At 46.0% G+C, this 12,953-nt stretch overlaps 1 protein-coding gene across 1 annotated transcript; it reads left to right on the top strand.

Annotated features, from left to right (window-relative positions):
* The first annotated feature begins 3,265 nt into the window (after positions 1-3,265).
* GFI1B (growth factor independent 1B transcriptional repressor) lies at positions 3,266-12,521 on the top strand. The gene is made up of 7 exons (XM_064727910.1): positions 3,266-3,381; positions 8,245-8,373; positions 9,773-9,919; positions 10,468-10,730; positions 10,998-11,135; positions 11,565-11,730; positions 12,117-12,521. Exons 2-7 carry the CDS (start codon positions 8,259-8,261, stop codon positions 12,293-12,295), a joined length of 1,008 nt encoding a protein of 335 aa, XP_064583980.1. The 5' UTR covers positions 3,266-3,381; positions 8,245-8,258; the 3' UTR covers positions 12,296-12,521.
* Positions 12,522-12,953: the final 432 nt, after the last annotated feature.

Below are 12,953 nucleotides of genomic sequence, written 5' to 3'. Positions count from 1 at the left end.
ACTTCTGCAGCAGTTTTTGTGTTTCCCAGCTCTGATCCCTGCAGGACTGAGATAGTTCCCTCCTGCTGCACCTGCAATGGGTTGTCCTGCTTCATGATGAGATAAGAGTTGCTTGGAGCCAGAATATTTTTAATCTAGTCCTGCCTTGTGCCTGGCAATTAATATTTATTATGGTCTGGACAGGGTGATGGTAGTTTTTTATTCTTGATGTGCAGAAGACGTGTTTGTTTAATCTGCCACAGAAAAGAGTGGAAATTAAGATGAGCTTCAGAAAAGAACTGGAAGCAATTAGTTGTGTTATTTTACTGGGACTTAATTGCTGTAACAGTCAAATTGACAAAGAAAACATGGATGCTATAGGAGGGGTTTGCTGCTGGATTTGAAAGGAGAAACAACTGCACTAAAAGGGACGTGTTATGTTGTAATTAACCTGTTTACTATTACTGAGCTGTACATGTAAAAATCTATTTAATTAAGGTGCACTGGAGCATAAGACACGTAGTGAGCACTCACAGCAGCACACAGAATTTAATAACTGTCCTTGTGGGCAAGCAGGGCTCTCTGCATGCCCTGTGGCCTGTGTGGGTCAGGGCCAGGACAAACCTCTGGGAGCCCAGATAAGCTCTCTGTGGCTCTCTCCTCTCTGCTGAGCCTGAATAAGAGAGAACGGGGAAAATGATATCAACAGGAAGAACATAAAATAAGAATGACCACACGGGGTCAGCTCAAAGGTTCTGCCAGCCCCAACTGCACCTCCAGCTCTCTATAATAATTCAGCTTGTGTAAGTCACCTTTTGATGGTGCTTTCAGTGGAGAGATGAACAGAAGCCACAGACAGAAATCCAGTGAACACAACAAGCCAAGCTGACTGCACTCCCATCCTGCAGGAATCCCTGAAATCAAATAAAGGGAGAAGGAGTGGGTGAGAGCTGGAGAAAGCCCAGCAGTGTCCCCGTGTCCCTTCAGGCTTTGCAGTGTGGTGACCTTGGTGCTGAATGAGAGTTTCTGTGCTGTTGGCTCAGGGATCAGTCTGTCTGCACTTACATCTGGCCTTGTGAGCGAGATGGGGAGGCACAAGAGCTGCTCCAGCTGTTACTGACACTCCTTTTCCACAGCCCTCTGAAATCAGCTGGCTGGGAGGTTTTACTGAATATAGAATCTAGAGTGGCCTGGAGGGGACCTTAAATATTTTGACACAACTACTTTTCTAGGGTTTTTTTTGTGTGTGATTGACTTACTTGGACTGTCTCAAGTTTAAGAGGCACATTCTGCACCCATCTGCACTTTGTGTCAGTGGGAAGTCTGTGCTCAGGGGTGCTGGCAGAAGGCAGCTCCAATGTTTGATAAAATTACATCTCAGTCCTTTGCAGCAGCTTGTCATTTTCCTGTTTTGTTTAATTCCTGTAACTGTCTTCATACGGAACCCTGAAGCTGCAATGTACATTTTGGGTTTGTTACAATGCTTGTTTTTGTAGCGGGAAATGTAATCCCTCAAATGCCTGTGTTTAAGAGGATGCAAATCAGCTCCCCAGCACAATGCCCTGGGAACGTTTCTTTCATGCAAAACTCGCCTAGATAAATATGGAGGGGAGGAGGGAGCGGGGAAAAGGGATTGTTCACTTCTCTAAACAACGAGAAATAATTATGCTCAGTATTATGACAGATGGGTTAAGATCAAAATCTGAATCTTTCTCAATGCGGGTGAAATCCACGCTCCTATCTCGAGTTGCATCAGTCCCGTTGCACAGCCTGGCCGGTGCCATGGGGCAATGCCACCCTGGCTGGCACGGGCACAGCGTTGGGGACAGCAGGATGGCTGGTGCAGGATCCCTCTGCTCTCAGCCCCGAGTGTCCCTGGATCTGCTCCGTCAGGGAAGCCCCAGCCGCCCTCTGATCCCCGGGCAGAACAAAGGTTGTTCCTTCCTGGTGTTCCCCACCCCGGGCTGCAGCAGGAAAAGGGACCCAGCAGAGCTGTAGGAAGCCGGGAAATGCGTTTGGAAGCTCACAGGGAGCAGGAAACTCCCATCTCCAGAGGAGTTTTCCTGCTGGTGGCAGTCCAGTGCTCAGCACACAATGCTGGTTTACACTTTGCCTCTGATGAATTCCTTGGAAGGCATCTCTGCGCTCTCAGTTCCACCGTGCACAGAGAGGGGACATCTGAGGGCACACACAGCTCATGTGCACCTGCACAGCCAGGAGGGTTGTGAGAATAGAGAATAACTAGAGAATAGGTGGAATCAAGGAATTATTCCCATTCTCTCCCTCCCAATAATTTGGGGATTTCAGCTCTCCTTGTTTGTCTCCAAATAAGAGTGATGCCCAAGGATTCTAAAAGAAAAATCTGTTCTCCAGCTCCTGTTCCCAGCTGTGCTAGAGAACAACCTGGGGACAGTCACTCTGCCTCTGCTCCATCCTCCCTCCTTCCACTGGGCCATTACTTTGACACTCAATTATTCCACATTTGCAAACCCGTTCTCAAACCTTTTTTGAAAGCAAGCGATAGAAGTGCAAATTCTTATTATTGCTCTTGAAGAGCTTTTTGCAAAGCTGTTGTTAATGAGCTTGCTTAATGAGCTTTCTTAAATCTATATTTATACCCTGTATACAGCTGTATATAGATAGAGCAATGCCTAAAATATGTGTGGATTGCACACACATATGCCTGGGAAAATGAAGGGTGATTAACACGCATCTTCTTCGGTTATACCATGCAAGTATTTATTCGTTTTTCCTTGGAAATAGGAGAGATAAAAGATCCATTCTGGAATAAAATAATTCTGTGCACATGTGCTTGATGGTTTTGTTTATGAGCCCCAAGTATGTGAGTGTGTGTGTGTGTGAGACAGATGGTGTGTCTGTTTGTGAGAGATATGATGCGGGGATGAATGTCTGTAAAAATACAGGTTTCTTAAGGGCTTTTTTAAATTATTTTTTTTTTAAACTGAAAGACAAAATAACAAATGCCTGCTCAGTACATTATTTCCTGTGTCATGCTTTTTGTCAATATGACAGAGGAGTATTCCTGCAGAAGGCAAAGCTGCCCCTAAAAGTGAAGGGTGCTGCCCCCAGGGCTTCGAGCTGGGCATCGTGAATTCTCTTCAAGTTGTCAAAGTCCTGGGAAGTTTTGATAAGCAAATACTTTCTGGGCTCTGCCTCTTATTGGCTGTTTCTTCACCGCCAGATTTTGACACAAATAATCTGATTGAAAAATCAGGGAGGGGAACAGGGGAAAAAAAAACCAGAGAGAAAAAAGGAGAAGTATCTATTTCAACTGACTGCGACCAAGTGAAAAAGTGGAAGAGGAGTCCTGAGAGAGGACGACGTCTCGCTTGTCTGGGGAGATTTCAAGGCAAATCCAGTAAAGCAAAGTCCCTCAAACAGGTGATTGATTTATTCTTTTAAACACTTTTAACTGCATTGGTTTTCTCATTTTTCTGATATGTTTTTCTAAGCTTTTTTCCTCCTCCTTCTTCTTCACTTCTGTCTGCAAATATGTAATATATTCCATTGCCTAAGCCACTTGTCCTGAGGGCTCCTTTGTGGTAATAGTTCACCTGACTCATTTGAATTGAACCTTTTGGAATTATGTGCCATGTGCTTCACTTTTAAACATGAAAATGGTAATAGAGCAAAATATAAGAGATGTGACAATGGTCTCAGGTAGCTGTGTCCCAGGCAGCTCCATCAGCAGGAGCTGTGGAGTTTTTTACTTTGCCATTGAGGAGAGGGAAAACCATGTTTTTCCTTTTATTTGCTCTTTTATAGGGCCAGACCTTAACATCCAGAGAGCAGCACACCTCTGCTGCCATCACCTGTGCCTGTTTTGGTAGATGACAATTCCTCTCCCATTCAGGATTTTTGCTTTGAATTCATCTTTTATTATTTTTCCACCCTTTTTGAATATAGGCTGATTAATCTAACAATTTTTTAGCATATGGAATTAGCTATTTATAGGCACTTCTCATATAACAAGATTGATCCAACACATTAATGGTTTGCAAGTTCACATTGAAATTGCATTTGTACAATAAGGAGATCTGGAATTTGGGAGATTGCACTGTATAATTCCATCCATGGAACCCTAAGGCAAAATTTCCTCAAGCCAGTGGCATTCCCAACATCACAGGGAGCTATGTGAGCTTTCCAGAGAACAAGTGCTGCAATTACTGTCTAAATATGTTTTTTTTCTAGATGTTGCAGCTATACCAGCATTTCTGTTCAACTTTTTGGACAAAATTTCCACCATAATTTGCTAACCCCTGCCATAATGTCCATTCATCCAGTCTTACCACAAGAATTAAATATGTCCTGTTCATTTTTCTAGCAAAAAAGTGGCGTTTAAATTACTTGCCCCAAGTACATTTGATTTTGCAAGGGTGGACTAGTGAAGAAATTATTAATTTTGTTGTAAAGAGCTGAAATTCTTTTAAATTTGACTTTAAAAAGTCAAGAGTCCATAAAACCTCTTATTTTATTTTATTTGGGTTCTTAAACCACAGACACATCATGTTGTACTTTCCACTTTTTTCCTTCTAAAATGTAATCTTTTGAAAGAGAAACTATTCCGTATTTTTGGAAGCTTTATTTTTTCCAGAAAAAGAAGTAAAATAAAAGCACAAAAACGGCAATATTAAGATATAAATGTAAATAATATCAATTAAACAATGGAAAGGAAAAAGTGCTTTTTAGCCTAAAACTTTGTATGCTCATCAATTTATCTGAAGATGTGGTGAAATGTACTACTAGTGAGTTCTAGTCTTCTAATACCAGTTAAAATTTAATGTTTCCCTGAGTGTAGCAAGAAAAAGCATTTAATCTCTACAATTAACTTTGGAAATCTGAAAACAGAATTACTTGAATTTAGAGAAAAATGCAAGTCAGCTTTAGAATGGAGCTTTCACTGCAAATTGGGTTCAGTGTGGCACAATCCTGCAAACACTGTCCCCACCAAAGGCTCCACAATCCAATCCAGAGGGAGTATGAATTTCTAAATTCATGGAATTTATAGAATATAGAATTCATAATTCATTTCTAAATTACATCAAGGACCAGTGCTGTGGGTTTGGGAACTGAGAGCTGTTGTGCAGTGAAGTGAGTGAGGGCTTCATGAGCAACACAGGATGCAGTAAAATGAGGATCCTGGAGTCAGAAGCCACCCCTAAACTAAAAACCAAGCCCATTTGCAGTGTTTCAGTGTCCCATTAGAGTTTTACCTGGGATACTCTGCAAAATCATCCAAAAGCTTTGCTGAGGGTGGAGGAACTTTGAGTTTGAACATGCAAATGCTGGATCTGCTTTCAGATCTGACTGGGGAATTTATAACTGGTGAAAGAAACCCTTCCAAGGTGCTTCAGGTGAGGTACCCAAAATAATGCAGCTGCTTTTTTCCCCTTGGCTCCTGCTGTCTTTTCCTCAAGACGCATTAGAACATTATTATACAGCTGCATGAATGGCAGGCTAATAAGAATGCCAATTTTAGCCACCTGCTGGTTTTATATCCTATATTGAATTAATAAAAATGCCAGAACACTTCAATTTTGAATGGGCACTCCTGCCCAAGCAATAAATTCCCTTGTGCACTTACCAGTCCAGGTAGAAACAGCTGCCACAGGGGCTGAAATGAACAAAAACAAAGCAAGTTTAATTTTCAGCAAAAGGTTGAAGCTAAATTCTGTCAGAAGCTTCAATAACTCTGAAATGTAGCGGGTGGCAGGGTCCACAGCACTGCTTTTCCTGGGAAATGCAGTGAGCCATTAGGAGCAGCTGATCTCTTGTACAGATAATCTGGAGTTTCGAGGAAGAACAGTCCTTTTTCCTCCCACAATCTCTGCTTGTAGCTTTCCTCTAGCCTGGTTGTGTGAATCACAAAGCCAGTCCAGTGCAGTTGTTAATTAACTCTGCTTTGGGCTCCCAGTTCCTTTTTTTTCTGTAAAATGGGGTGGGGGAAGGTGACTTCCTTTTGCAACGTTCAGTCCATTGAGGATGGCTGTGCTCAGTCCTTATCAGCACTCAGGATACTGCACCAAATTTGACTTTTACACAGCCTGGGGCAAACCCATCCAGAAATACTCTTTTTATTCATGGACATGTGCTTTTAGGCACCACTGGAAAAGAGGGGCTGTACTTAGTGCTGTCTGAACTTGGCATAAAACTTTGCTGGATTGTTTAAACCACCTATCTCCCATCTGATTCACCTGGTTGAGCTGCCCAGCTGCTGCCACAGGATTCTGCAGGATTCTGCAGCCTGAGGGCAGGGAGAATTCCAGCAGGCACAGCTGGATGCAGGCTCTCCCCACTGCCACAGCTCCTCTACCATGGAGGAAGCCCAGGGAAAGCAGGAGCTGGTTAATTCAGGCAGAGGAATCTGATGCCTGAAGTTTCCTGGTGTCAATTCCCTCATTGTGGACACAGTGCTGCCCCACCACATGGGAAAACCCCTGTGACAGGAGTGGAAATTCCAGGTTTAAAGGGTTTGGAGCAGCACTTTGCCTTGGGACAGGTGTATAATGCAGGGCTGGGTCAGTGCACAGGTGGCTCAGCTGGGACTGAGCAGGAGCTGCTGGAATGGGAGGGACAGGGCTGAGCAGAGCTGCTGAAGGGTCACAACCCACTGCAGAACAGCCCTGTCTTTGAGCTGCAGCTATTTCTGTGCCTGCAGCTTTCACTGGGCAGGGACTCTTTATAGATCTTTGAATAAACCTCATTAGAGAGTTCCAGGAGAGCAAAAAGCAGCAGTGTGTGCTTCAGTGCCCCTTCCCTCAAGGGCCTGCTTATGGTCCCTCCTCGGTGCTGTTCTGTCCTTTTTCTAAAATTAAATTAAAAGTCTGCTCTTGTCCTCAGCTTTCTATTATTCATCTCAAGCTAGACGTAAATTTCTTGGAAAAAGATGAAGAAAAACAGGTGAGTCATTTCAGAAGAAAAAATTACTTGAGCCAACAAGAGTTATCCCTGAATTCATAGATGGAACAGTGGGAATCCTGGACCAGATTTAAAAAGACAGCAGCATATCCAAAGGCAGCTGGGCTGGGGGCAGCCTGGCAATCCCCCTGTCCCCAGCAGACCTGGCTGTGGCAATCCCACAGCTTTGGGCACCACTGTAAATGTGGCCCTCAGACCTTTGAACAAAACACCACTGGGCTCTGGAATTATATTTAGCATGAAGGGGCAGTACAGGCACTTCTGATCTCTGGGGAACAGACCTTTCCATCCCTGCCTGTTTGGGATTTCAGGACTGCTCTGTCCTTGGACAGACCTTTCATATCATTCCTGCTTAACAGGTGCAAACTTTGTGGATTTTGGGGGGTTTTCTTTAGTAAATTAGTTCCACTGAACTGCTCTCAGGAAGGAACAAAACTTAATTACAGTTTCCAGTCAACAGACAGTCAGGACTTAAATGCTGACTTTTCAAATGAAATATAGCAAGATTTGTTTTTAGTGCCTCTATCCCAAACAATTACAAGGGAAAATGCAAATACAAATGCAAATTAAGCACCAGCTGATATTAGTGCTCACAACATTTTCCCTGTTGCCACCCTGCCTCCATCAGAGCAGTTACCAGCCCTAGGGAGTGGGCACAGGGTGGGCTGAGTTCTGGGTAGCAAAGATAACACATTCATTGCAAGAGAATTTGGTATGATTAAATTTCAGCATTTTATGTTTGTCCCTAACCCGCCTTTTCAACGGTCTGCAATATTTGAGTTGGGTCCAAAAGGTGACTTCTCACCCAGCTCTCCTGCTCTGCCTCTGCTCTCTTGTTTGTCAGCCAGAGCTCCAACTACTCAAGCAAGAGGGAAACCCTCCACACATCACTCTGCAGGGATCTCCCTGTCTCTCTCCTATTATTGGTGTAGTTTCTATCATTGTCGTTTATATAATAATTTCATAGTCGAGCCCAGGCTGTGGTTTGGGACAGCACAAACACTCAGACTTTGTCCAGTGGGGATCTCTAACCTGTGGTTCCCTGTCCTGCCAGGGAGGAGAAGATCAGAAACGAAACAATGAAAAGTCAGACAGGACTGCAAGAGACAGGTCCTGGCTTTCAACATGCCTGCCACAGACAGTTTTGGTCTGTAACTCAGATCTCAGGTTAAGCCTGTCCCTGTTTCTTTTTCTGTAATCCTTTGCCTCAGCCTGGGGTAGGTTGTGAAGTGTGATTTTTACAGAGTGCCCTTAATCTGAAAGAAGTGTGAATTTACTCCCCAAGCCACAGAGGTTTAGCTGGTGTTTTTCTGTGTTTGATCCCAGAAGGTGAATGGAAGATGCCACGTTCCTTTTTGGTGAAGAGCAAAAAGGCTCACACCTACCACCAGCCCCGCTGTGTGGAAGATGACCTGCCAGTCCTCCCCTGGGGTCCAGTGCCCTCTGCCTTCACTGGTGAGTCTGTCCATCCCCTGGGCTTGTAGGAACACACTGAGGGGAATCTACCATTCAGTAGGCAGCTAAGGGAGCAGGATGAGTGAGCTAAAGAGCATCCAAGGGCTTCCACACAGGGATGTCAGTGTAAGGGCAAGCTGATCCCTTTCTGTGTGTCCTTTCCCTGCATAAATCCACACTGATCCTCCCTTTGTTTCCTGCTGGGTTACTGGGGAGGTTTGAGCTGTAAGATGCTGTGTGGAGTCGGTCACATTTGGAAAAAATGACCAACTTCAGGCCACTTATAGCTGGGAAAAGAGCTTGCACTGGGTTGTCAGTGTCCTACAAACTCACAGCTCTGCCACCTCCACCTCTGGTTTCCTGTGTTCACTGCCCACATTCCCTCTGGACTGCATCTTCTCTACCATCTCTTCTGGTGTTAACACCCCCCAACACAGCTCTGCCATCCCTGCTGTGCTCCCTCTGCTCCTGCTCTCCCACAGCCATCCAAGCAGTGGCAGGGCCAAGGTAATTATCTCCTTCCTTCAGGCACCATTCAAATTTTCTTTATTCAAATTTAGGATCAGTTTACCCTTTGTTCTAGCCCTGGCTATCAAATTAGAGTCTAGCCCTGAGATAAGTTTGATAAAAAAGAAAGGAGGTAACATTTTCATTTCCATTCCTGCCATCATCCTTGGGCCATTTGTTGTGTCTCTGGTGCAGTGGCAGGTTTTGACAAGAGATAAATACTGTCCTTCAGCAGATCTATCCCATCTCCAGCAAAAAGGAGACACATGTTGCACCTCTGTGATTTTAGATTTTTACTACAAAGTTTAACAAGTGTTGGTTGGTGCCTTTAAGGGCTGGGACAAGCATGGAGGAATAAATGGGAGTGTGGGCAGGAGGAGATGAGGCTCAGTGCATAAGGACTTGCCTCCCTCTCTGCTTCCCTACTTGGCTGTCCATAAATCCAAGTTAACAATACCCAGCTCTCTCAGGAGAGGGTGGGGAGGTTAATAAGTTAGTGATTGTTAGTTATCCACACAAACAGAAATGGTTTTGAATAGGGAAATTATTCTTACAGACATAATTCTAGAGTTGATTTTCACTAAGTGTATCAGGTATCAAGGATCCTATCATCTCATCCTGCCCCCTCTGCCTTGCCTATCTCATCCTGCTTGGAATTTCCCTTCCTCAGCAATGGGCAGACCTTGAATGCTGATTGCATCACTCTGCACTTCCTCAGGGAATCGAGCATGGGCTGCTCTGTCCAGGCAGGAGTTCACACATGAGTTCAAAACTCACCTGAACAGACTCTTCTTGTAGCAGCCAGAGTGACATAACTGTGCAAGAAGTGACATAACCTTCCAGCATCAAGAGTGACATAACTGTGACACAACTGTGACACTGCTCTTTACAGCCACAGGAGACAGGACACCAGAGGACATCAAGAAACAGGACCTGGGATGTCTGGTTCCAAAACAAGAAAAGGACCCACCTGAACTGAAAGAAGAGAGTGTCCCTGTCCAGTACCTGAGCAGGATGCTGCCAGGCCCTTCAGCTCAAGGTTGGCAACCCAAAACCCCAATTGCAGAAGAGGTCAGGGCTGAGCTGGTTATGGAACCCCTAAAACTGGGCCCAGATTTTCAGTAAATGAGAGTTCTTATTTTGACATCAATGGCCAAACTTGCCACAGGCAGAGCTCATCAGGAGCATTCTGTATTTCCCTTTACAGTTCTGGTCTGTACCAGGGAGAATGAAGGATTGTGCTGTTATTCCCAGTGAATGACCCTCCCCACATCAATGCAGCTCTGTGCTATGTGGGTCAAGGCAGGTGCCCACAGGGCACTTGTTCAAACACCTCATCAAGGAGGGCTAGCAGGGGGCTCAGTATTCCCTTAGCCAGAAAATTTCCATGGCATTCTGTGCCATAAAATTTCCTCAGACTGAAATTAAAGTCATGATGGAAACTTTACCTGGGGAATGAGGATTTGAATCAAGGAGAATTTACCAACTGCAACTCCTGAGCTCAGGCAAGATGGGGAACTTTTTAACAGGTGCCCAACTTCAGGCCATGGTGTGACACTGACCTCTCCCTCTCCTTTGCAATCTCAGAGATGGCCATGCCAGGGCTGCAGATCAAGGACTGCACTAACACAGCGAGCACCCCAACCTTCTACAAAGCTGGCTTTTCCTGGGATGCTTTCCACATGCCATACAGCTACCAGCAGATGTCTTCCAGCATGCAGTCAGCCCTGCTGGAGCACCCTGTGAGCCTCTATGGGAGCCACCTCCTGCCCAGCACCGAGCCCCCCCTGGATTACAGCCTGCATTATTCCTCAGACATGGAGACCTTCCACTGTGTCAAGTGCAACAAGGTGTGTGTTGGATGAGAGCTTCTGGGATGGGGAGGGCCTGGAGGGATTTTCATGGCACACATGAAGCATGGAACCCATTCTTCATTTGGGCACACCAAAGTGTGTAGCTCAGAGCAGGGCCTGCAGTCAGGAGAACAAGGCAATGGGAATGCTGCAGTTCACATGAGCTCTCATAGAGGGGAGAATGAAATAAAGAGAAGGAATTGAAAACAAAGATGGAGGTGCAGCCACCTCATGTCAGAAAATCACAGGGATTTTGTTTTGCAGGTGTTCTCCACTCCCCATGGACTGGAGGTCCACGTCCGAAGGTCTCACAGCGGGACCCGTCCCTTTGCCTGTGAAGTGTGTGGCAAAACCTTTGGGCACGCTGTGAGCCTGGAGCAGCACACCAACATCCACTCCCAGGTGGGTGGCATGGTTCCAGAGAACCAGCTCTGGACCTCAGCTCTTGCTTAACCCATTACAGAGGAAGTGACACTTCCTAGGTTACAAACGTGATGCCTTTCCTGTGGCACACAGTGACAAGGGCAGGAGCTCTGAAAACCACAGGCCAGAGCTCTTGGTCTCACAAATCTCAGTCTGCCCTTCAGAATTCCTTGGAAGACAAGGGAGGATCATTGCTACTCACTCTGCTAGAGGGTGCAGGAGTTGGGATCACAAGATGTGATCCATTTCCATAATTAACCCTCCCTGCATTCCCTTTGTGCTGCACCCAGCGTTATCAGTCCACGAGCCAAGGAGATTTGCTTATCAAATCTACAACTCTCATCACTCTTCAAGCTCTGTCACATGTCTTACAGCCTCAGACATCCCATGATTTTCCTTCCCCAACAGGAAAGAAGCTTTGAGTGCAAGATGTGTGGGAAGACATTCAAACGTTCCTCCACCCTCTCCACTCACCTGCTGATCCACTCGGACACGCGGCCCTACCCCTGCCAGTACTGCGGGAAGCGCTTCCACCAGAAGTCAGACATGAAGAAGCACACCTACATCCACACAGGTGAGAGACCAAATATTCCATGAGAAAACCAAAATTCGAGCTGATGTACACACCCAGACCCCAGACACAGAGGTGTTAGACTGGGGGTAAGTGTGCAGAGGCACTGCAAAGTCATTATTCCACGTGGGGTGAGACAGCAGGAGGCTGGAGCACATCTGCCTGACAAGGAGGTGGTTATTGGCCAGCCTGTGGTGCATGTTGGGGTTGTACCCAGCTGGAGAGGACTGTCCCTGGTTCTTCTGGATCTCAATCCAGACATATCACCAGGAGAGCTGTGTTAGCAGCACTATGATGCCCAAGCAGGTCTGACTCTGCTAAAAAGCATTTCCGTCTCTCTTTGTTCACCTGTTAAAGTGAGGTTTTCTACCATTTTCTGTGCCCTGCAGGTGAGAAGCCCCACAAATGCCAGGTGTGTGGCAAAGCCTTCAGCCAGAGCTCCAACCTGATCACCCACAGCCGCAAGCACACGGGCTTCAAACCCTTCAGCTGCGAGCTCTGCGCCAAGGGCTTCCAGCGCAAGGTGGATCTGCGCAGGCACCGCGAGACCCAGCACAGCCTCAAGTGAGGCCTCTCTGCTGCAGCTCCACCTTAGAGACTGTCCCCAGCACCTCCATCCAGCTCATAAAGCTCCCATGGTGTCCTGTGTTCCCCTGGGGATTCACCAAGTCATCATTGGCTTTGATGTTTGGTACACAGGGCCTTGCACATCCCGAAGAAACCTCCTGTGGGAGCTTTCACTTTTTGATTGCAACAGGTACCAGCCCACATCTGACATCACCTGCTCAAGTGTAAATCCAGAGGAATTCCTCCAAGGTCACTGTTACTCTGGCTTTACACCAGGAGCAGGATCCAGTTTGTCAGGCTGCCCAGCTGGGAGGAGGGGACTCCTGGGCTGGTGGCAGCAGCAATCTGTACAAAGCTGGTGCTGTAACCATGTTCTGCTCTGATGGTTGGGAAGATAAGCCCAGGGCATGCAAATAGATTGCATTCACTCAGCATCCAGTGTTCAACCTGGACAGGCCTTCTGCAGAGACTTGCCCGGGCCATAAATTCTGCCAACAGACACCTTAAAGTCATTTCTTTCAGCAGAGCATTTACTGTGATCAAATGACAACTTAACTGTGCTGTATTTTTAGCTTGGAGTGGGAGGAAAATACTGAAGAAACAGCTCCTATCCCTAGCAGATAACAGGGGTCTCTAAATACATTCCTCAGACACACCAC

The sequence above is a fragment of the Zonotrichia leucophrys genome, chromosome 17, assembly GCF_028769735.1.
Source record: "Zonotrichia leucophrys gambelii isolate GWCS_2022_RI chromosome 17, RI_Zleu_2.0, whole genome shotgun sequence".
Lineage (NCBI taxonomy): Eukaryota > Metazoa > Chordata > Aves > Passeriformes > Passerellidae > Zonotrichia > Zonotrichia leucophrys.
This window is presented reverse-complemented; position numbering and strand designations above follow the sequence as displayed.